At 42.8% G+C, this 24,820-nt stretch overlaps 1 protein-coding gene across 12 annotated transcripts in view; it reads left to right on the plus strand.

Moving 5' to 3' along the window:
• The first annotated feature begins 15,072 nt into the window (after positions 1 to 15,072).
• The window catches only part of KDM6A (lysine demethylase 6A), a 159,549-nt gene continuing 149,801 nt past the window's right edge, over positions 15,073 to 24,820 (plus strand). For 4 of the 12 annotated variants that reach the window (XR_011727336.1, XM_071751564.1, XM_071751600.1 and 1 more), the window contains exons 1-2: positions 15,454 to 15,706; positions 15,971 to 16,034. Coding sequence is in view for 10 of the 12 variants with exons in the window: in XM_071751564.1 (XP_071607665.1) it covers positions 15,546 to 15,706; positions 15,971 to 16,034 (225 nt within the window). In the remaining 2 variants the exon portion in view is untranslated. Of the gene's footprint in view, positions 15,707 to 15,970; positions 16,035 to 24,820 lie in introns of all 12 variants that reach the window. The other 8 variants (XM_071751592.1, XM_071751583.1, XM_071751573.1 and 5 more) reach the window with 6 other exon arrangements.

A 24,820-nucleotide genomic window follows, 5' to 3' on the forward strand; every position in this document is an offset into this window, starting at 1 on the left:
TTCCTCTTGGATTATGGGGGAGTTGTGCTGCTCTTCCATCTCAGGGGGCTGAATACCCTGGGAGTGGCTGGTGCAACAAATGAAGGAGGCAAAGAAGGCATTAAGTATTTAAGTCTTTTCCTTATGCTTGATTGCAAAGTTTCCCCCCACATCCAGAAAGGGATGGAGATTCTCTATGGCTCTCTTTTTCTTACTGATGTATCTGTAGAAGTTTTTTTGTTGTCCTTTATGGCAGCAGCCAGATAAAGTTCCGTCTGGTTTTTTGCTTTCCTGTTTTTTCTCTATATGGCCTAACTAGATCCTTGTACTATCCCGAGATGCCTGCCCTCTCTTCCAAATAAGGTAAACTCTCCTTTTTTTTCTATGTCCCAGTAAAAGATCCCTGTTCAGCAGCTGGTCGTCTTCCCTGCCATTTTGTCTTAAGGCACATGGGGACAGCCCCCTCCTGTGCTTTCAAGATTTCCCTCTTGAACAATGTTCAGCCTTCCTGGACCCTTTTGTCCTCCAGGACTGCCTCCCAAGGCACTCTTTCAACCAGTGAGCTGAACAGCCTGAAGTCTGCCCTCCAGAAGTCTATCCAGAGGTTTTACCAACCCCCCCTCCTTACTTTACCTAGGATTGAGAACTTCACCATTTTGTGGTCACTAAGCCCATGGCTCAACTTTGTGCTGCAATGACAAATCTAAGTCCCTGGCACATTCAAAAGTTTGACCACATGCAGCAGATTCGATTGGAACAAAATACTGAATCTCCATTGTGTAGCATGATGAGGAAAATGAGGAAAGGCAAGAATCACAGCAGACTGCTACTGCAAGAACGATTCATGAAGGCTGTGACTAGTTCCTGGCTCTATCAGAAGATGAGGTGGCTGGGAGTACCTCACATTAATTGTTCTGGTAGTTCTCAATCTCCTCCTCAGGAGAGGGCAATAGATTTTCCTGAAAAGAAGTAATGAAGAAATAAACCATGAAGCCTTAAATGATCTGCAGAAGAGACACGACAAAACATTGCTGGGTATCTTTTTACAACTAAGCATCTTTTGTAATTGTTGGGCTCTGTCCTAATTAGCTTTGATATATTAGATGATGGCTCTGTGAGCTGTTGGGTTAAAACAAGTTGTTCTGTACTACTTCCTTTCAGATGTTCTATGGATAACATTATTAGGCTTGCCTTTTTTTTCATTCACTATTCTATGTCTATGCTAGCAGAAAATACACACATGCTCTTAATTTGATACAGTCTGAATAAACTGCTCAACTTTAAACAGGAGATTGATCTCATTCTGTTTTAGCACTCATTCATCCACTGATTGTCTGAAAGCTGCATCTGGTTCATTAATGCATGGTTGTATTTGAATATGAATCTCTTTAACACTTCTCAAGTGTCCAGTAGGTTCTTACTGTAGGTTTTCCAACTAATTATATTAACATATAAACAATTAATACCATTATAATATCTTCAGATTCCTTATCTTCACTAGGAAGTCCAAAATACAAATGAAAATCTTGAACCTCTCAGTTATCATAGAATTGAACAGAAAGGGTTGGAAGGGACCTTAAAGATCACCCAATTCCACCCCCCTGCATGGGCAGGGACACCTCCCACCAGACCAGGTTGCTCACAGCCCCATCCAACCTGGCCTTGAACACTGCCAGGGAGGGGGCAGCCACAGCTTCCTTGGGCAACCCCTGCCAGTGTCTCACCACCCCCACAGGAAAAGTATTTCCTCCTCATGTCCAACCTAAACCTCTTCTCTTCAAGCTTTAAGCAATTTTCTCTTGTCATCTCACTACACATCTGAGTAAAAAAGCCCTACCCCAGCTTTCATGTAGACCCCTTCAGATATTGGAAAGTTACAGTAAGGTCACCTCAGAGCCTTCTTTTCTCCAGGCTGAACAGCCCCAAACTTCTTTACCTTTCCTCATAGGGGAGGTGCTCCAGCCCTCTGATCATTTCAGTGTCTCTCCTCTGGAGGCATTCCAGGAGCTCTTTGTCCTTCTTGTGTTGGGGACTCCAGACCTGGACACAGCACCCCAGGTGGGGTCTCACAAGAGCAGAGCAGAGGGGGAGAATCCCCTCCCTTGACCTGCTGTCTGTGCTGCTTTTGATGCAGCCCAGGACCTGGTTGGCTTTCTGGGCTGCAGGCACACATTGAGGGCTCGTGTTGAGCTTCTGGTCCACCACCACCCCCATGTCCTTCTCCTCAGGGCTGCCCTCAGTCCTTTCTCCTCCCAACCTGTATTCATGCATGGGATTGCCTCAACCCAGGTGCAGAACCTTGCACTTGGCCTTGTTGAACTTCATGCAGTTTGCACAAGCCCCCTTCTTGAGCCTGTCAGGGTCCCTCTGGATGCCATCCCTGCCCTCCTGTGTGTTGGCTTCTCCACACAGTTTGGTGTCACCAGCAAACTTGCTGAGGATGCATTTGATTCCACTGTCCATGTCACCAACAAAGATTGACTTTTGGTCCACTGCAAAATGGTTCCCTGCAATTAGTATTGAGTCCAAATGCTCTATCTTAAACCAATAATTTATTTCTAACACACATCAGTTTAGATTAAGCAAAACATGCTGGCATTGGAGGGTGCAGTTATACCACTATATAAAAGTGAGAAACAGTTATACTTCTTGGAGCAATTAAAACCTATGATACAAATAATAGCTCACATGGCAAGGCAGATGAAGAATGCAAATGAATTTTGCCAGGTCCTGAATGGCAGAGCCTACTGACATTACCCAATATAATGAGCTGGGTATGAATGAGAGTATGTGTCTATCTGTGAGCAGAAGATGATGTTACAAAGTTGAAAACAGCCAGAAAAGCAATGGTGAATTTTTCAAGAAAACTTGGAACTATGAACAGAAATGCTTCTTGTTTCCATCTGTATTTTTAAACTACTCAGTTCCTTTTGCACAGGAATACACCTCTGTGTACTCCTGGTACACAGATTGTTTGTAAAGAAACAGGAAGTTTGATAAGTTTAATTTACTAAAGAAACCCATTTGCAAGTTCGTATAACTATATGTCAAAAAAAGTAACAGCATTTCACAAATTTAATCAGAAAGTTCCATAAAGCAGAACTTAATTGCTCTCTCAAATAAAAAGATACCCAGTTTCCACGTATTGCAACAAATAAGCCTGTACACTTTCATTTCCTCAATATAGGCTTGGTTTCATTAAGTTTTACTGAGCTAAAACTTACATATTTATCATCAATATAAATTTGGCTAATCTGCAAAATCTGAAATACCCTCCCTGATGTAATTTTACTAGTTACACTGAAGTCATTAGCTGGTATTATTCTTCCATTTTAAATACCCATAGGCATGATTCTAATTTCACATACAACAGTTAAGCTTCTAATACAAACAATTACATGTTCATGGTGAAACACTTTATAAATGTTAATGTAGAACAGGAATCATATCCCACATATTAAGGCTTCAAAGCAAACAAATAGTAATTGAAAGTTTCATTTTAACATTCAGGTCATATAGTATTTATTGTTTATTTATCATTACTTTTATCACTTTCCTGAATTGACATCTTAGCTATGATTCTTATACCTCTGAATAAGCATGAAGGAAACATTTCAAAGCTAGGCCCAAGTGATTAGTTCAGTAAAATAATCTTTACACTTTTGAACTTAAGAATTCATCTATAAGACAGAAGCTCTTTCCTAAAAATTTCTGTAAATAATGACACGATTTATAAAGCACAGAACATAGGAAAAAGCATTTGAACAGTAACCAGATGAGAAAACCTTGGTAAGAGATTTCTTTCATTTTAAAGATGACTGTGGGTTATTTTCCTATATAATCTACCAGTTTTTTAATTTGGTAGGTGCTATTTCCTCCTTAGCCTTGCCAAATGTGCAGAATCATGCTCCTTTTTAACCATGTTCCATTAAGAAAGAGATGTGTACACAGGTGTGTATGTGTGTGAATGCATAACGTGTGAATACACATTCAAAAGTGTCCTACTGAAAAAAGTTATTCCTCCTTGTGTGCAAATCATGGGTTTTATTGCCAGCAACAACAGTAGGAACAGTACAAAGAGAGCTCAGTATAAAGACCAACAGCAATTTGTCCAACTCTCATGATTTAAAATCTGACTAACTGGCAACCAAATTAACAATTACTTAAAGGTAGTAAGAAGCTGGAAGTCGGTCATTCGTATGGCTTGAAAGATTTTGAGGGTTTCAAGGCTTTGTAATTTTTAACTTGCTTTTTATTCTTGTGATAGCGATCTCCAGTCAACCTCACAAGATGTGATCATCCTACCGTGTTGCACATTAGTCAACCAGCTCCTGAGGCACCTTTATGAACAGCCTGGGCCTCCTTACAAAAGAATCTCAGGATTCTTCACAGCAGCGGTCAGCAATGATGTATGGTTTATTACAAGAAAAGTTTTAATTGAGTTCAGTATACTACTTAATAATACAATCATTGTATCAGCTCTTGCGGCATTTCGTATTAAAATTGATAGTTTAATTATTTTTCGGTGTGCTACACAGCATTGCGTGTGAACAATTACCATAGAAATTGTCTGGAAGTGCCTTTCACCTCCAAGTTTGATCTTTTTGCCATTGTTGTGTGTGTTGTTGGGCTGGTGGTGAGTTTTTTATATTTTTTTTTTTAAATTTTTTTTTTTGTTTGGTTGGTTTTGGGGTTTTTTTGAGGGCATGGTGGTTGGTTTGCTTAGTTTCCAGACTGGTAAACAGCTAAATCATTATCATTGAGGGATGGCTGGGGCAAACTGCATCACAGGGTTGGCAACTGTGACTGGGAAGGGACTATCAAAGGCAGAGGTTGCTGCTACAGAGTAAATGTCAGGTAACGATGTTCTGAGGCTGCTTCGTGTTGGTTATACAGTTGTATAATTTCTGACAAAATGCTGTCACAGTTATTGGTTTGACCAGGAAAACAAACCAACCTTAAACCTTCTGGTAATTTCTGCTTTTTGCCAAACACTTTGTAATTTTAACAAAACATTTGTTTTGCACAAGTAGCAGAAAACTGACAACAACAGAAAAAAATGCTGAAGAAAGTGCCTAGCCAAGAATTTGGCTGCAGAAAAGGCTTCTGCTCAACCAGTGGTCAAATCCAGCTCTCCTGGATGCACATGGCTCTCCTCACCTCTGTTCATGACTCTCCAGCTGGTGCCATGATGTCCATCTCCTTTACACTGCCAAACTACCTCCCCACATGCACACCCGTATTCAAAACCAAACCCCTCCAACTGAGACACAAAATGCAATTATCCTGGCTGTGTTTTCCCTGTGGTTTTAAAGACCGTTGAAAATCCACATTTACATTGCAAAATTAATAACCCTAACAGAAAAAGGTTTGAAAAAAATCAGTTGATTCATAAAATAGTCTTAACAGTAGATATGTAAGTTGTTCTTCACTAATGATGCATATTGCATCCAATTATGTTTTCAGAGAGAACAGAGGCATAAACAGTGCAGGATGTTTTTTAGCTTAGGCTGATGTAACAGAAACCAGGAACAACACTGAATTTTCAAGAAAACCTGTTTCTTGCCTGATTTCCTGAATAAAGGAGTTCCAGTAAGCATTCAAAATTTACAAGGATATCTGATTTAATTGATTAAAAAAGGGACCTGATCCTGCCAACTACTGAGCAGAAAGTCTCTTCAGGTGGTATTTCATAACTTGCAGGTTCAGGTCCTTAAGCAAGGTGTGATTTTTCATTAGAAATGTGCCTACATTGAGAGAATACATAATGAAAGCAACACCAATCACATTAAAAATAAAATAAATCACATAATTGAAAACTGTATTTAAATTTTATAAGATATTTCATCCTTTTTGTAGAGGGAAAAAAATATATCCTGGCCAGGACCAATCTAAATTTCTTAACATTATGCCCTGATCATTTTTACATAGACTACCCTTGAGAAACTATGTATCCACATACTTCCAAAACTGATGTTTTTAGAACAGTGCAAATTACACTGGCATTTTTGTAGTAGCTAGAGAGCTGTCAGTAATCTAGTCAAGTGGTAAACTTGGATGCTTATGTTTAATCATGTACATTCAATAGGGGATGTGGATTTTTTTTTAATTGGGAGGGAAGAGTATCAGAAGGACTTTCTTCTCATTGACATTAACAAGCCACTGGACAAACATTAATTTTGTTGTATCAAGATTTAAATGCACGACCTCAAGTAAAATTTAGTTGCAGAAAAAGTATTGATTTAAACATATTGATTTAAACATAAGCTTTGGAAAATATTGCCCGTTCTTAGGGAAGTTGCCCTTTGCTGCCCCTTTCCCAAGGGGCAATTCTCCCACTGAGACCAATGGCAAGCTCTTTCCTCTCACTTGGGCTTTCAATTTGGGACATACATCCATGGAGAGAAACACTACGTGCTTTAACTGTCGTTGAAAGAGTAAATCACAAGACTCATTTACAAACCAACAAACTAGAAGAACTGTTCATAAACTGACTTTACTAGTATTGAGTATATTTACATGAAAAAATTATGCAAACATACAACCAGAAACCCATCCATACCTTGGGAAATTTTAAGATGGGAAATTCTCCAAAGTATTCCTAAACTAGCCATTCCCTGTTTCATAGGTGCTCAAGTGAAGTGCAGCTGAGGGGTGGGAAAGCAAGGGGAAATACAAACTTACAGGCAAGGGTAGCTTTTGGTCTTATGAACGTCAAGCAGATAGTAGAAACCACTTGTTTCCCTCACGTTCCTCATGTTCTCAGCTGAATTAGAGGCCTGACCCAACTCTTACTGATATGCAGAAGACAAAAAAAAAAAAGCTCCTAAGTAGAATCCACATTTCAATAGTAGCCTCAATAGTAGCAATTTTATGGAAAAAACCCAAACAAACCCAAAAAACCCACAAACAAAAACCACAACCCCCCCCCTCCCGAGCAAACAAAAACCTTTGGTTTGGTTACAGCCCTGTTCCTTATTCATTGAGTCTATGCATGTAGCTGATGGAGAAGCCACCTTATTTTGATAAAATACTACAACATAAGAGAAAAAAAATAGAGTTGCATGCCCTGCAGCAACAGTCTTCAAATATAAGTACCATTTTTATTTTATTTGAAATGGACCCTGACTCACCAATTGCTCTAAGGGAATTCTAAACTGTGGTCAGACAAGAAAGGAGATTTGTCATTGTTTGTCACTAACAAGCATATGACTGAACTGCTTGAGCCACTGCCTTAGCTCCAGACAAGACATACCCAATGTCACAAGAGCCCCATCTGCTATTTGCACCTTTAAAACTTTCCTCTGCACGATTACAAGATTTAATATGTATTTGCACAAAGTACTGGATTTTAAAAGTCACTGCACAGGCAGATGTAGCAGGAAATGGACAGAAAAGACTTGAAGACTCTAATAAAAATAGTTTTTCAGATTGGTTATTGAAGATTTTATATTTTTAGACATCGACAAGAATGTTAACAAAAAGCAGCATATAGAACAATTAGGGCTTTTAAAATAAATAGTTCTCAGACACTTTCTTGAAAAGATTTGTCTATAAAGCACCAAGTTAAACCCAGTAAGAGCATGTGACATCCCCCGCTTAAGGAGAAAAACAAAAATACCAGATAATAATACACCCTGGATAATACATCATAATGTTCAAGGATTTACAAAAGTAAAACAGACATCCATTCATTTAGTTTGCTGAGCATCATGAACAGCTCTTTTCAAATGTTTACACACAAAATCCTTAACTTCACTTGAGAGCTGTTTTAGAAATGTTATTTGTTTTTACTCAGAAGCCAAAAAACCAACAGGGTACAAAAGTATTAGCCTGGCATCTTATATTAAGTCAATGCATATATAAATATCTAGCCATAAAAACAAAAAGCTGCCTTTTTTTTTTTTTCTCTCCTCTCCCTCAACAGTATTTGCCAAATTCTGTCAACTTATAGGGGAGCTACAATTTTCAATATGAAGACAAATTAACATAAACACAGCATTTTTATCGTGAGCCTCTCAATAGTTGTATTAAATTCCCACATACTCATGAGAACAACAACAACAAAAATTTCTTTGCACTGTTTTTGAAGAGTAAGGATACTGACTCACGATCATCTGTCAAATGGGTGACTTCTTTAGAAGATTTCTTTGGTTCCTAGTGGGAAGGCAGACAGATAACTACTTACCTTCTGAAACTGCATAAATGAAAACATGCCCCTATTTGGAACACATCCCAATGGACACAGCCCAAAACTACCAGGGACAGGGACGGAAGGAATGGACATGGCTTAAAAAAAACAAACCAAACAAAAAACATCTCCCTCCCCTCCCCCCCCCCCCCCCCCCCCAGTCTACTAATAGAAGCATTGTAAAGGAAACACTTCCAGGACAAGTTTAATTTTTCATATTATTTATTTTTTCAACTCTGTGGGAACTGGCAGTATAATATTAGCGATCTAAAGAGGACAAAAAAATGGAGACCAGGACAGCTCTTCTAGCAGTTGCTTCCCCTACTGGTAGAACTTCAGCAAACAGGTGTGTTCATGCTAGCATGCAGGGAACTAGTCTCTCTTATACAGAAGATCTAAATAATATATATAAAAAAGAATTTAATGAAGCAGCTCAAAGTAAAGTTAAGGCTATGGATACAAATGCAGTGTTTTTCGTGTTTAGATTGAATAGTTGTTGTGTTGTTTGTTATTTTTAATTAAGAAAAATTCCTTAGAAATTTTTGTTGCTCAGGGGAAATTTTGATTTCTGCTGACACGCTGCGAAGTGATGAACATTACTGCTTAACTGATAACTGTGTGTACTTTTCTGACCATAAGTAACCACTTAAATTCCAGATTAATACAAGCATTAAGCCTTTCAGACAGAATCCAGGTTTTACAATCAAGCTGACCAAGGGAAGAGGGCAAGAGGATACAATTCAAATGAGACAGAACAATACTAAGTAAGGTCTATAGTGGAGACATTTAGAGATTACTAGTTTAACACACTCAAAAAGAAATGCTCATGATAATACATTTCCTAGATCACTTTTACTCTCCTCCCCCAAGTCATTAAGTTACTGAGCTTGGTGAGCAATTTGTTCATCAACACAGTGATAAAGAACAGACTTTTTTCCAGTTTCTAGTTTCAGTAGTAATTTTTCTGCACACTTATTCTTCTCTCATAGCTAAGTGAAAGCATGACTTTTATTGTGAATTTTTGAGGGAAAAAACCCACCCTTGGGTTTAAGATCAGTTCCCCCTACTTTCTTGACCACCATCCATTGTCAAAATATAACATGGATCATTGCACAACACTCAAAACTTTTAAGAGTAATACAGGGAACATGCAAATTACAGATCTTATTTTTTCAACTCCTGGACAATATGGGAGTGACTGCCAAAATAAAAATATACTGCAGGGCTTTTTTCCCCCAATTTTAAGAGCAACGTAATTCAGCAATTTAAGCTTTTTTTGCTTTTACCTTGGCATAAGTGAAAAAAACATCGGTAAGAAAAAAGATGTAGGAAAAACCCTGCTAAAGAATACAGAGGGTTAAACAAAGGGGGTACTTTCTTCCTGACTAACCTATTGTCAGGTTGTATTATTTAAGCTGCTTTCCCTTTATGTCCAATTGTCACATACTTCAGGCAGCTTGACTAAAATCTGGCAAGGTGGCAATAATACAAATGTTAGATTTATATTTTGTAAGACACAAAATGGCATCCTGTGGGCTCTTTCAGTTACCTTGGTTTTTTCTTTCCTGTTTTTCAGTATGTATATCTTGTCACACAAATCCAAGATTGTTGTCATGTCACGTTTCTTATAGGCTACTGCAAAAGGATTTGCCTTCTAGTCAGAGGTCCTCTGACCTATTACAAGTCAGACATGACTCCATGTCTGGAAAACTTTTTTTAATAAAAACAGCAGTGTCAGTAGATATCACATATGCATCCAGAGTTGCACAGCGTGTGACAGTGTAAGGAGGTGACTGTTACCCTTACTTCCAATAGCAGCAAAGAACTTCAAAAAGCAGCAATGAAAGATCAGTTTGAACTGACATGCCAAACTTCAAGCTCCATAGTTTTTCTAAGTCCTGAAATAATCAATCTTGCTGTATGTAACTAGCAAATATACCTTGAACTATAGAAGGCCATGAGATACCAATTGTATCCATTAGAGATCAATACATTCCTCATTCAAATTTGCTAACTGGCTTAGAGGTCACACCAAATATGTTCACAATAATCAACACATTCTGTTAACCTCTATTCTTGAGAATAAGCATGTATTGGAGAATGGATCTGATGAGGAAGTCAGATAGTAAGAGGATAATAGTTGCCCATGGAAACACACTGTGACCCAGAAAATCATCATGAAGCAAGTCTGACTTTTCACTACACTTGATATGAGGACAGAAGAGTGGCACAGAACATCTGTGCCACTGGAGGGCAAAAGCTATAGAGGCACAGAAAATAGAGCCAGATTTGTTCAGGAAGACTGAGGTTTTGAGAAAGTGAGTGGGTGGTAACTGCCATGTCCAGGAAGAATTCCATGTCAAACAGAGTGGTTCATCCACCAGCTTGTCCATGCTGAAAGGTGTTTAAGGAAGTTCAGCCCACAGACAACATAACTGCTTTAAAAAAAAGTCTTTGTACAATACTATACAGAACATTTGGAATGTAAAAAAAGTAGTCTCAATTTTTTACATCCAAAAGCAAGTACAAAGGCGGCATATTAGCAGCTCCACATTAAGAGCTGTGAGAAAATCAGGTATGGCTTTGGTTTAAATCTTCAGTTGCCTTTCTTCAAGACACACATTAAAACTTTAATATTAATTAGTCCATTTGCACCCCTGTAATTTACACATAAGCAGACCAAAATATTTCACATTTTGAAGCCAAAATCTTTTTTTAAAGATTGGAGCTCTGCAGATTCAGTAAACTTTTCTGGTGAGAACTCAATCTCTAGCAGACTGCTACTTTTGTCTTGACCCAGATCATGGTGTACGAAAAAGGAGATCAGGCCTCATATGTGTTTGTCATTTGGGAGACTTGCAGAAAGAAGCTTCATGCTTTGCAATAAGCAGCATTACTGACACTACAGTAATTACTGACAGTATTTATTGTAGCAAATGAGCCTTCAGTCAAGACTTCCTGTCAACAGATTTACAATGAAGTTGTTGTGAGCACTCTAGACAACTACCATACATTTGCTCATAAAACAGCAGCATCAACAACCCTTTAAAAAGGTCCTCCCTTAACTGACAGTGGAATGCTAAGGACTGGATTGCCAAGTTGACGGCAGAGGAAAGTAATACTGATGTGAAGGTGAAAATGTAGATCTGGAAGAGGCCACCCTTCCTTGGTTCCATGCTATTTTCCTAAGATTGAGTATATCTGCTCAGGCTTGTCCTATTTGCCAATGAACCTTGATGCTTGAGATACCTCTGATAGAATTAAACAGTTTGAATCACAGCATTGAAGCTGAATCTTTCTTCCATATCAACATTTTTCCGTGATTTCAGTAGTTACTTTTCTGCCTAAAAATATGTCAGGTGATGTGCATTCATTCATACGGAGAACCCTTGAATTAACTTTTTCTGTTTCTAAAATTACTTTTCAAGAAGTGGTGCACTAACTTTGTATCTCAATGTCAAGCTGCAGAGAATGACCAGCCATGTCAAACACCTACTTGGAACATGAAATTCTCTGTAGCAGAAACTACTCTGCAACTGTACACATACTAACAGCATTCTGTCTCTTAACAGATTAGTCAAGTCTTGCAGCTTGACAGGGCAACACTTTGTGTACAAAAATACACAAAGAAACTCTGCATGGAAAATTAATGGGAGTGAAAGCACACAGGAAAGAACCATCCAAAGACTATGTTAAGACCGCGCTTTTATCAGTCCACAACTTTCACAAGAAGGTAACAAAGTATTTCTGAGGACTATGGAATCTGAACTAAGTTAAAACCAAGTTAATTAATCAATTAATACTTGATAGACACACAAAAAAAACACAGTTTCCTTCTGAGATCAAGCTTCCAGGGCATCTCTCAGAGGGGGAAGCCAGCATCACACTTGTCTAAAACAATCTCTTCATACAGGTGATAGCATACGAGTTGGCTCCCAAAACTGTTTTCCAACTGCTTGCAAGGGCAGGCAGTGTTAGTTTTAGTGTGCATTTTCAAGTTTTTCTTGTGAAATTAAAGAAGCTAAGCTTTGGATACATCTTGAAGAACTGAAATAACACATAGGCCTTTATGGCATCTCGTAAGTCAGCCAAAGAGGAGCTCAAATGGAAAAAAACCCCAAACAAACCCAAAACTAAATCCACAAACAGGCAGATGGAAATTCAATTCAAGTAAAACAGGCAGGATGCAGGATCTAAGAGTGGTCTTGAGAGCACTAGAGAAGTAATTTAGGTGTTGCAACTTCAGGCGAATGGTAGTTTCTTGTTATACCTTCATCTGAACTAAGACTGACTTAATGCCTGTATGAAGTCTCCTGAATTGTTTTGTAATTTCAAAGTTACCTTTGGTCATGCTGAAAAATAGTTTCATCTACTATTCTTTCTTTTCCTGGGATGCTGCAAAGAGAAAACACAAGACCTCATAGTAAACATCCTCAGAAATAATGTGTGCTGAAGTATCTTATTTTTGGCACACTACCAGTCAGTAGAGTTCTTAGCACCGAGTTAGGTACCTAAGGAAGCACTGCTGAAAAAATACATCGAGAAGCCATTTGTAAAATACAGATGAAAATACATTGTTTAACATAGCTCAGTTTTCACTATTAATAGAGTACAGCCCATTCTCAGAACCAGAAGTGACTTGCTTTTTATCTGGACCCTAAAAACTAATAGACACTTTAAACATAAATGGCCATTTCTTAAGCCAACACTTTAACCAACTGCCTGCTTGCTATTTTAAAGATATGCAACTGTAGTAAACTCAGGTACTTTTTTATCCTGACTGCATCAGAAAGCATGGCCACATGACAAGTTTCTGCTTCTGAGAGGTAGAAGGAGACAATAATTTCTGTCTTCCCTTGCATTATTCAAGATTTTGTCTTGACCAGATGTCCAATCAGTAGACTGGGAAGCAGTGCAGGCCTGGAATACTTCTGTCAGTGCCTCTGCACTTTGCTGTAAGACACCATTAAGACCAGGAAACATTTGAGGATCCATTTGAAAAGAATCATCGACATGTAAATGTTAGCTGTTAACACCTAAAGAGGTAGAAACATGCAACAACTTCATGACTACATGACTTCATGGTGGCAATTAAAAAAAGATGAGAGAGAACCAGCTAGCAGCAGTACTGTGATTGCACATGCCTTGAACAGTTTGGCATTTGACCTTATTAATCTAATTCTCAAAGGCAGTTAATAGCTTCCATGATGCTTTGGAGCACCTGACAGTTATAAAGCAGGCCCCTCTTTGAAAGGATGTTAATCTGGCAGAGAAAAAAAATGTGCCCAGAGCTTAAGTGTGTGCTTACAGGGCTTAAGTAAGACACTGGAGAAGCAATACAGTGATGTTACAGAAGACTGCTGTTGATCTGCTTTTTGCAAAATGGGTATGAAAAGTGAGCTGTGCCACCACACACCCGCAGAAGTCTGATCTCCTCATAAGCATCACGGCAGAGGCAAGATCTAATAATTTCCTAAAATCTCGCGGAGAAAAGCCTCGAGCTTCATGGATATATGCGCAACTTAAACGGGACTGTCAACACCAGACTCTCGAGTAAGCTGGCAAGAGGTGAGGAACCCAAGGATGCCCAGGTAATATTTAAGCCACTAGGAAGAGCGCAGGGAGGCTTGGCCTTAGGAAGGCGAGGAAGCCATCTGAGCGCACGCAGCCCCTCTCCACCCAACGGCCAGAGAGATTCAGACATCTACTCACTCGTAAGACGTTCTCGGCAGCCCGATTTCCGTCCTTCGCGCTTTCCTAAGCACCAGCCCCTCTCTAAGCCGCCGCTCCGCACCCTGGGCCGGTACCGGTACCGGGAGGAGAACGCGGTCCCTGCGGCGATCCCCGCCCTCACACCTCCGAGGCTGTCGCTGCCGCCGTTGCCTCGCGAGAACGCTCTCGCGCGGCTCCCGCCTCGCCCCGCCCCCGCCACGTGACGGCCGCCGAGCTCGCGCCGGCGGACGCCGCTCTACCTGTCACGGGGCTGCTGGCGGGGGACACGCCTCGAGCCCCGCCACGCGCTGGGCCGTTAGCGGGGCGGAGGCCCCAAGCGTGCGGCCGCAGCCGGAGGGCGGCGAAAGCCGCAGACCGGACAAGAGGCACCTTCGGTTCGCTTCTCAGGGCGGGTGGAGTCAGCCGCCGTGCCACCGGGACTGCCCTCCGTACCGCCCGCCACCGCCCGCCTGCACGGGTGTTACTCGCTGCCCAGTCGTCTTCTCGGGCAGCGGCAGTTTGCGCTCTCTCCCGCGACCTACGCGCACGGAGCCGGCGCAGCACCGTCCCCCTGCTCCCCGCTCGGGGAAGCCATTACGGACCGGTTGTGTGCAGCGCGCCGCGCCCGAGGCAGGGCAGGGCGGGCAAGCATCACTCTCCCCCTCGCCAGTACAGCACGGCCCCTCCCGCCGGGCATTAACGACGCCCGCTTCCTCAAAAACGTCCACTCCCCCAGCCCGGAGCCCCCGTTACGCAACTCCGCCCGTGAGCGCAGACCCACTCCCCTCCCACCCCCAAAGCCCGCCGTTCCCGAAAACTCCCCCTCCCCTCCCCTCCCCCGCCTCCTCCGGTTTTTAAAGGCGGACGCCAAACCTGCTGGTGCTGGGTAATCGAAAATCTCCTGTGACTGACGGCCCACCCGACCTCTCATAAGCCGCGAATCCCTGGCGCCCCGCCCCCTCCGTCAGACGTTGGCCAATGGGGAGAGGCTGATGAGGGAGGCGGCCACCGAAGGCCAACCAAACCGAAGCGCAGCGGTGAAAGAGCGCTATGACTGACGTAAGTCAACAAAGGTCACGTGCGGCGCTGCGGAGGCAGCGATTGGCTGCGTGGGCCCGGGCGGGCGGGCGGAGAAAGGGGGGGGAGGGGGGGGGGTCACGGTGGCGGCGTGGGGTTCGCTGTGTGACACAATTACAACAACTTTGGGCAGCTGCTGGGGAAGTTTGTACGGGCGGCAAACACACCCCGCTCGGCAGGGCGGGCGGGGCCCCTGTCACCCCGGCTCTGCGCACCCCTCGCCGCCGGGGCGAGCGGCTCCGCGGCCATGTAAACACCGCTCCGCCGCCATCCGCCGCAGCAGCCGCCGCCTCCTCCTCCTCCCCCTCCGCCCCCCCCCAACCCCCCCCCCCCTCTCTCCCCCGAGTCTCCTGCGCTGGGGCTCCCTCCCTCCCCCCTCCCTCCTCCTCCGAGCAGCGGGGCTTCCCCCCGCCTCCCTCCCTCTCCCCTCCCTCCCTCCCTCCCCCTCCCTGCCGGCTGTTGTTGTTGTAATAAAAGTTGTGGTGTGTGTGTGTGTCGGGCACCCCGCCCCGCCCGGCGCTGGGGGGTGTTGGGGGCGCGCAGGGGGGGGGGGGTTGCGATCGTGAGTTAATTACGCTGCGTTTCCATGAAATCGTGCGGAGTGTCGCTCGCCGCTGCCGCCGCCTCTGCTGCTCCTTTCGGTGATGAGGAAAAGAAAATGGCGGCGGGGAAAGCGAGCGGCCAGAGCGAGGAGGACTTCGCCAGCTTGACAGCCGAGGAGAGAGAAGCCCTATCCGGCCTCGACAGGTACCCGCTCCCCACTCCGCCTCGGCCGCCTCCGTGTCCCGGCTCGGCCCGCGCTCCCTCCGTGTCCCCCCCCTCCCCTGCCCGCGGCTCCCCGCTCGGGAGTGCGTGTGTGCCCGTGTGCGGGCTCCCGGCCCCCGCCGCCGCGCTCTGCCCTTGCCCGCCGGGAGCGAGCCAGTCTGCCTGCCTGCCTGCCCGTGCGGGGGGCTGACTCTCGCTAACGCTTGTGCCTCTCTCCCCTCCCTCCCGCCCGCTCCCCTTCTGCAGCCGACTCTTCGGATTTCTGAGGCTTCATGAAGATGGCGCCAGAACGAAGGCCTTGCTGTTAAAGGTAAGCGCGAGGCTGGATATGGAGCTGGGTTTGGGGGGGTGGTGGGGGGTGGGTGGAAGAGGGGGAGGGGAGGCAGCCGGCTTGGCCCAGCTGCCCCCCCCCCCCCCCCACCTCCGGTCCCCCGGGTCCACACGGTATGTTCGCGCGAGTGTGCATCTGGGTGCGGGTGTGTGTTCGTGCAGGGTACCGCCACATCGGCGGGCTCGGGTCCCCACGGGCAGCAGCGCGCTCCGCCTCGCCCCCCGACGCGGTCTCCCCACGTCTCGCTGCCGCCTTTGCCCCTTTCCCCCCAACCCCCCCCCCCTCCGCTGCCTCGTCAGCGCGGACCCCCGCGCGGGAGGAAGTCAAGCGAGGGACGGGCGTGGGGCAAAGGGAGCGCGGCCTCGGCTGGCTTCTGCTCCGGACACACTTTTGATGGGGTCCGTCCAGCCCAGAACGGGAAAGTGCCTGCGCTCCAGGGCCCGGAGCCCGGGCCCGGGGGAGCAAACGCCAAGCGGCGGAGCGGGGGAGGGGACGCGGGAGGGAGGAGGAGGAGGCGAAAGGCGGAGGGGGGGGGGGGGAAGAGAGAGAGAGAGGGTGGGGGAGGGCGCGCGCGAGGCGCTGCTGACGTTGGCCTCTCCCCGGACCCTCCCTCGTGATTTTCGCCCCGCGCGGCGGGGGCCGTTGGCTGCGCGCGCCCTGCCCGGCGGCCGTTGCGCCTCGCCGAAGGGGGGTGGGGGGGGGGGGGCGGAGAGCCGACCCGGCGGCGGAGGGAGCGGGAGAGCCCGGGCCGCGGCGGGGCGGACGCGGCGCTGAGCGGCCCCCGGAGCCCGTCGCCGAGTGACTTGTTTACTCTCCGGGCCCGGCTGCTTCTAGCGTGCCAGGTCCGCTCCGACTGCTCTGTCCCGCCCGCTGGGTCCCGCGCTGTCCCTGCCGCCGGGCGGCTTGGCAAAGAGCGGGACGGCCCGCAGTTTTTTGGAGCCTACCCGGCCTTCTAAGAGAGATGTTTGTTTCTGTGAAAAGTTGTTGGCCCTGTCATTTAGTTAAGTAATGGCTGCTCCTGTCGGCCCAAGATGGCCGGACAGGGAGGAGAAAGAGAAGCCGGGGGGGGCGGGGGGAGGTAAACACGAAACGAGCACCGGGAACGAGTATACACGTCGCCTCGAGCTCGAAGCCCCCGGTGAACACTGAGGGAAACTCTCCTGCGCGTTGCAAGTTATTTCTGGGTGCTTCCTACTGCAGGCTGGGCGTTTGCAGCGCCGGTGTCCTTATCAACCTGTAGCACATTCTGCTGCCTATCCGTAAGCTATTGACAAAGGCTGTGCAGGCTGAGTGTATGCCACTTGTATTTAAAGACTAAATGCGAAGAAAGCGTTTGAGGAACAGAATATGTCGAACTGTGTTCAAAATACCACATGCCTGAAGCGGGGGACTGTTTTTCTGGTTCCTGCTTTCTGACTTGTTCCTGTCAGTAAGCGATGCCTTTGACACTTTGTTCATCCTATTGTTGTTCCAGTGCTGTATGCTCGTAGTTTCACGTAAAGAGTGTTTTTCTATTGCTGGTCTTGGTTGATCTGAAGACCTAACTCCACGTTGAATTCGGTAGCTTAGGCCCTTTCTTGTGTTTGGGTGTTTATTTCTGGCATGATTAAAAAAAGCGCAGTGGTAGGACGTGGGGGGAGGGGGGAGGCATGTAAGGCAAAGCAAGCTTTGTCTTTGTGCTTATATTTTAAAAAATCTCATGGTTTCCCTTTGATTTTCATAGTTATTTATAAAAGTCCTTTGTATGATAAATCAAAAAGATAGGGGAGTGACAAATCAAACCAGTTAAATAACGTGGGTTAACTGTTAGTGGATCAGAATTAATGTCTGCTCTCTGAATTCTGTTGATCAGAAATGTTAGAGAGAATAATGTATGGGATAGAGCTTGAGGATGCCAGATAAAGAATAAGAGCTTCGTATGTAGTTAGATTGTCTGTTGCATAACATCGCTAGGTTAAGTTTTATTTTGTGTACTGTAAAAATAAGTAATGCAGCAGCAATTCAGCATATTAGTGGAGTTTTTAGTATATGCAGACAGTTTGTGACAGATGACTGAAGTTGTGGGGCATTTTGTTAGTTTTGAAGTGTATTTCTAGAGGTACCATTGTATGTTCTACTGTATCAATGTGTGAATCTATACACCTGATGCTGAAAAAAAAAACAAACCAAAAAACCAAACAGGTTGCTATTTCATCTCTGGTTTTGGACAGTGTTTTGGCCATTTATGAATTGCCACACAAATTATGCATGTTCTTCATAAAACTTGACTTCGAGAAAAGCAAATTGTTAAGGAAGTCGATAGATTAAAATGCTCAGTGAAAGACGTTTGAGAGGAATTATTTGGCTCCACCAGGTTCGATTTTGTTGGTGATTTTTTTACTTCCAGGGAATGTGCATGTGCTTCAGTTGCTTGTAAATAAGTTGTTATTCTTCAGGTGTTTTTTACTGAAACAGTTCCTATTTTGTGTGTGAAGTTGTGTAGGATCCAGTATATCACTTTAATTCCATGTAAAAGTTATTTTTCTAATGGAAAGTGTATGTGCATTTTATAATGTGTTTTACAAACGTATAGTAAAAAAAAAATCTTTCCTTTTGTGCATGCAGAAACAACAGCTAACAAAGAAAGACCTGAGACCCCATAATTATGAAACGCTAACTGGCTGATTTAAGAATCTATGAGCCATTGCATTATAAAGTAATGTGAGATCTGTGTGCAGGTATATATGGTGAAGTAAGCATTGAGTCATGTTTCAGAGGAATCCTTCACAAAGCAGAAATTTTGTCGGTACTCCCCTCGATGTGAGAGTAGTGCACCCGCTATTGCACCTTGCAAGAAGGCAGGCTGTAGCAGCACCTGACAGTGTTCCCTAGTTACCTGTGAGGTGGTAGGGGAAGTGCACGGCTGAGGAGATTGTTGGGAGGGGGGAGGCGAGGTACTGAGTTGCAAGTGTTGTGGGAACTGCTTTGTTATCCTCACAGGTACTTAGGGTGCAGCAGGAGGATTCTGCTGTAGGCTTAAATTCGGTGCCTCAGTAGGAGGAGGTGCTACTCTGTTTTTTACTGGGATTCCCTGGGCTGGGGGCATTTCTCGGGCTCAAGCCACTTGCAGGCCGATGAGGCAATTTCTTTTAAGCCCTTACAGTGGGAACTGTGGTTTAATGAAGCAGCACCCTGACAAAGCTTAATGAGAAAAAATCTGGAATCTCGTGGAGATGGAGGAAGCTTCATGTCTGGATCTTTAACATAGTTGTGGGTTTTATTTATGCTCTAGGTCCGCAATGCTATCCCCCTTTTCTGGTAGTTTTGCTTTGTACGATGTATGGCTGTAGTATGGTGAGCTAATTTGAGTCCTGCTGCTGGATGTGGCATATCAAAAGAGCACATAAGACATCAGATCTATACAATTTTATGAATTATTGAAGATACAGACTAAAGGTCAGGAATATTGTATTGTTGCTCCATGTATTGGATATGTGATAAGCCAGAAGAAATCAAACTTTCCTGTAATGGTGCACACATACCATGCGAGACAAAAGAATAGCATTTTCTATTGCCAGAAAATTTTTATTTATTTTGCGGAAAAGGAGCTTGAAAAGTTTGCATTAGTATGGTTTTGGAGGAGAGGAGGGGAATTGAAAAAGAGGACACCTTTTGAACTGGTTGAAATGCTGAAAAGCCAATGTTGCCAGTCATGTATAGGAGAAAATACTGTTATGTTATGTTTCTGTAGTTGATGAGAACGTTAATGTGAAGGAGCAAAAAAGCCCCAAAACATTCAACACCACCCCTCTGCTATTATCTTGATGATGTCTCTTTCTCCCAGGAAGACTTCCTTGCAGGAGGTGATGCTTTAAGATTGCTGCGGGGGAGGGGGAGGACATCCATTGTATTGAAAATGAATTGCAAAGCATTTCCTTTTTCTTTCTTTCTCTCTTCCTTCCCTCCCTCTTCATCCCCTCTGTACTTCCAGTTTTTAGCCAAAGTTGACTTTCCTTCAGTGACTTCGAGCTATAATTATTTGGCTTCTATACAGATTTAGGTTGATGTAGCTGTTCTGATGTATTGGATATAAGTTGCTTATTAATTCCTGTTCATCGAGTTTAATCAGTTTGCCATATCCTGTAGACAAAATGTGAAGCATGTTTCCATTTAAAAGTATTGATGTTGAAGTCAGTTTAAAGGGAGATGAAGTAGTTTCATGAAAGATGCAAGATTTGGGTCTCTGTGTTACCTCTTGTGGTTTTGCAGCCCTTTTGTTTTCTAGCTGATTTTAAAAACAGTATTTTCTTTGTGTAAAGGCCATGTGTGTTGACAAAATAAACGAAGTGATAATCTGTGCTTTTATTAAGCGTGCAAAATAAGTACACAGTGACAATATTCTTCATTCTTATAATTGTAGGGTTGCTTGTTTAAGAACACTTCTGGACAGTGTGAATTAGTATGTATTGACTTTGTCCCTTTAGTGTTGACATTAATCTTAACTTTCTACTAATCTATAATTAAATATCCTCAGTTTTAATTATAACAGACTGCTTGAAAAATAATTAGGCAGGAAAACATTTTAGCAGATCAGTCTAAGTGTAATAAAGTGTTTTTTTTTATAACTTTGGTTACATTTTGGTTTAATTTATGTTCATCAAAACAAAGAAATACTGCTTTAAAAAGAATTGCAGTGTTTGCCTTATATAATGTCAGTGCTGGGAATTGAGAAACTGGACATTGGTACCATCAGACATTGGTAAAGCATTCCAGGAAGTGTGCAGCCTCTGTAATTGCTGTAAATTTATATCTGATCTGTTCCTTTATATATTTTTAAAATGGAGTCTGGATTTCTTATTATTTGTTTATTGGCTAGGATACTGTCTGTCAGTGTGGAACAAGTAGAAATTGGTTAACATTTTGTAAATTGTGTTATGGGCAGAACTGTTTTTCTGGCCTTTTTTTAAGGTATCTGGAAATGGAAAGATTTGAAGTAAAAATTTTTAGTGTTTACTGGATAACTGGGACTAATGTACAGGTTTTTCAAGATCAGTATTCCTATGTATGCAATTTGGGCTTCATGTTAATCGGGTAGGGTTTACTTGGATCCAGTAACAGTATAATAAATGACATGTTCTGTAGTTCATGGTTGTATAGTGTTTATACTTAGAAATGACAATTACAGTCTATGTGATATTTACGTATCCTTATATTTAAAGACTTAGTTATATGTTTGCAATATTTACATGTAATCAGATGTCAAACACAAACTTTTTTGAAAAAGGACAATGTATAGTACATTTTATTTAAGCATGAGATGCTTGGCATGTACTTGGAAAATGAGTGTTCAAGGCATATTTCTTTAAAATAGTAGGTTTTATTGCTCAAAACAGAAATTCTTGAATGTTCTGCACATTTTTTAAGTTTAAAGTACAGTGTTGTCACTGCTTCCTGAAAGCAAACAAATCAGTGAAGTTACAAATGTTGCTTGTCATTTGAATACCTTAATGAAAAGGCAAGGGTGGACCTCATCCCTACAAACAACGTGCTTTTGTGTAAGTGTAGTTAACGTTGCAGACAGCCAGCATATTTGTATTTGCATTTCAGTAAGCTTTATGCTTAATGTCAGAAGGCTATTAATAGGGAATATAATACAAGCGTTTTTGGTTTGTTTTTTTTTTTTTTTTTTAGTTATAGTAGATTTTCATGTTTCTTGTGGAATAAATGTATTGTAGCTTCCAAGTACTGGTCTGTTGAGTTTGGAGACTAAAGTGCTGCCATATCTATAAGTGATACATATGCACAGACTTAAAATAATTCATGCTCCACTGCCTTAGTAATCAAGCAGACTAGGTGGGCAACAGTTCAGGATGAAGAAGAGAGAGAAATTTTATTGTATTTGTATATTATACTGTATGCAGCTGAGAAACAGAGGTTCTGATAAATTGTGTGATTTTTAAAAGTGTGAAGAAAACCTGACGTGAGGATGGGCAACAATTGTTTTCTCTCAATTCCATTGCAGTAATTTAACCACTGAAATCCTTCCGTTGATTCATTTGTGCTTCATGATATTTGTGGACTTTCAGATTTCTTGATGGGTAGTCTCAGGAACTGTAAAGCTGACAATCTAAAGCTTTTGTCTATACATAGTATTATGGTGTGCTTTCTGCACACGAAAAGCATGGCTCTCTGCCTCTTGCCTGCCTTTATAGCTGTTCGCTGTAGTAGGTAGAGTGGACTTTGATAATTATAGAGGTAAGACTATCTACAAATGTTGATACCATCTGAAGTGTTGAAAGCGTCACCTAAAAGCTGTACCATGTGTGTACCATTTTAGGAAAGAGTAGATGTTTCATACTTTGATAATTCTGTGTGTGGAGAACCATTTCATTTTATTATGTAAGATGATACAAAATTAAGGAGAGTCATGGAAAATGTGTGTGGCTATAAAGTGATTTTATACTGATTAACATTAGTTACAAGATTTTCCAGTACCAGAATTATATGCTGTAGCCCATTGTTCTTTATCCCACTGAGAATTAGGCAAACTTATATTCTGTGGAGAAGGTAAGCTTACATTTGCAGCCTTACAGATTCATGAGTTATAGGTTGATCTCTTGTTAGTGAACAAATACTGCTCTTTGTCCTCAGCTGATGTGACTTTTGGATATTAGGAAGGATTTTGCAGTATTTTCAACAGACCAAAAGGGAAGGAAATGTGTGTATTTGTAGTTTGAGAATATGAAAATAAATGTGTAAAAACTGGTTAGTGCTGTAAAGGGTCAGCTTCTGCAGAAATAAATTGAGCCGATTATAGTGTCTTAGAATGGTTTGGGTTGAAAGGGAACTTGTTCCAACCACCCTGCTGTGGGCAGGGACACCTTCCACTAGACCAGGTTCCTCAAAGCCTCCTTACAGCCTGGATGTGGACACTTCTAGGAACACATCCAGAACCTCTCTGGGCGACCTATTCTGCTATTTCACCACCTTGACAGGAAAGAGTTCCTTCCTCATATTTATCTACCATCTTCCAGTTTGAAAGTGTTACCCCCTGTCCTGTCTCTACATGCCCACATAAAGAAATCCCTCTTCATGTTTCCTTCGGGTGCTAGGAGGCTGCTATAATGTTTCCCCAGAGCTTTTTCCAGGCTGAACAAGCCCAACTCTCTCAGCCTGTTCTTGTAGAATTGCTTCAGCCCTCCCACTGTTTTTGTGACCCTCCTCTGGACTCTATGGGAAAATTCCATGTCCTTCTTGTGTTTGCGGCTCCAGAACTGGACACAGTACTCCTGGTGGGTTCTCATGAAAGCAGAGTAGAGGTGGAGGATTGCCTCTCTCAGCCTGCTGGCATCAGTTCTCTTGATGCAGCCCAGGATATGGCTGGCTTTCTGGGTTGCAAGTACACATGTCCAGCTCATGTGGAGCTTCTTGTCAACCAACACCTCCAGGTCCTTTTCCTCAGGCATGTTTCCAGTGCATTCTCTACCCAACCTGTATATGTGCTTAGGATTTCCCTAACAACTCATGTGCAGGACTTTACACTTGGCTGGGATGTGTTGTGAGCCTGAGGTGTATATGCATCTGAGGTAGGTGGCAGATTTTTAGTATTGGCTCAGATAACTCCCAGGAGCTAAGCCATTAATCATGCTTGCTCAGAATGCATATATAGGTATATGTATACAACTTCCTGTCCTTTAGTTTCACATCTATGTTGTATTTTACATGTACAACTTATGTAAGTTAGTTTTTATTTTAATCTCCTTTCTCAGTGAGGTTCTGCAGCTGTATTTGAAATGTAAATTAAAAATTAATTAAAAATTGAAAGATATCGCTATGGTGGCCAGTTGAGCATCTTTGTTACAAATATTAACAGTGTTAATCTAGCTTACTAGCAGAATACTTTGTAGTTAAAACCAGACAAAATGGAACTAAGTGTTCCTGTGTGGAGCCCTACAGAAGGATTCCAGGATTTGTATAGGTGTACCTGGGAGGATAACGTTGGTACATGACAGAACATTTTGATTATGAGAAAAGAGAGAAACTGTGTTTGATATAGGGTTTGTTGGGCCAAGAAAGTTCTGTAAAGCATGGGAAAGTAATATTTTATTCTATGTTTTCAGATTTACAGATAGGCAAGTTAAAGAATTAGCTGTGGAAGCTGTAATTCCTCTTGTAGAAAGGCTGTTACCAAGACTGGTCTGTTTCAAGACTAGTCTGTTCAAACCTTGTTTTCAAGAATAGTTCTATTGATATTGTGTCAAAAGTAGTGTGGGCCGTTTGATTGTTTGTGGACCAAATAAAGTTTGTTGAATGGTACATTTTAAAAATGAGCCTCTGTCAACATTTTGCAGTGGATTGGATGTTATTCAGCATGTTTGGGAGTTGATTATTCTTTCTCAGATACTTTCACTTTAGGAGGGGATGCATGGATTACCGTCAGCTGTTTTTACAAAATAGTTTCCTTAATGGTTCTTGCATTTGCTACATAGCCTTCACTGAAGAAGCTTGTTTAATTAAGATGTAGAATTAAGAGCTCATTTACAGTTTAGTAAAGGGAGTGACTAAAAGTGTGTTATGAATTACAGCCAGAACACTATAGATCTACATATGAATTTCCTTTGTGGTACGTTGTTAAATTAATTGTTGTTTGTTAAAATGGCTTTAAGTCATTTCCTTTTCTCACAGTGGCATTTTGAGGATTATGATTCACTTCTCTGTATGGATTGGTTATTAAAGTCTGAAGCAGAATGAATTGTGAATATGCTTTTCATTAAATTTCTGCTTGC

This window comes from Heliangelus exortis, chromosome 1 (genome assembly GCF_036169615.1).
Source record: "Heliangelus exortis chromosome 1, bHelExo1.hap1, whole genome shotgun sequence".
NCBI classification, from domain to species: domain Eukaryota; kingdom Metazoa; phylum Chordata; class Aves; order Apodiformes; family Trochilidae; genus Heliangelus; species Heliangelus exortis.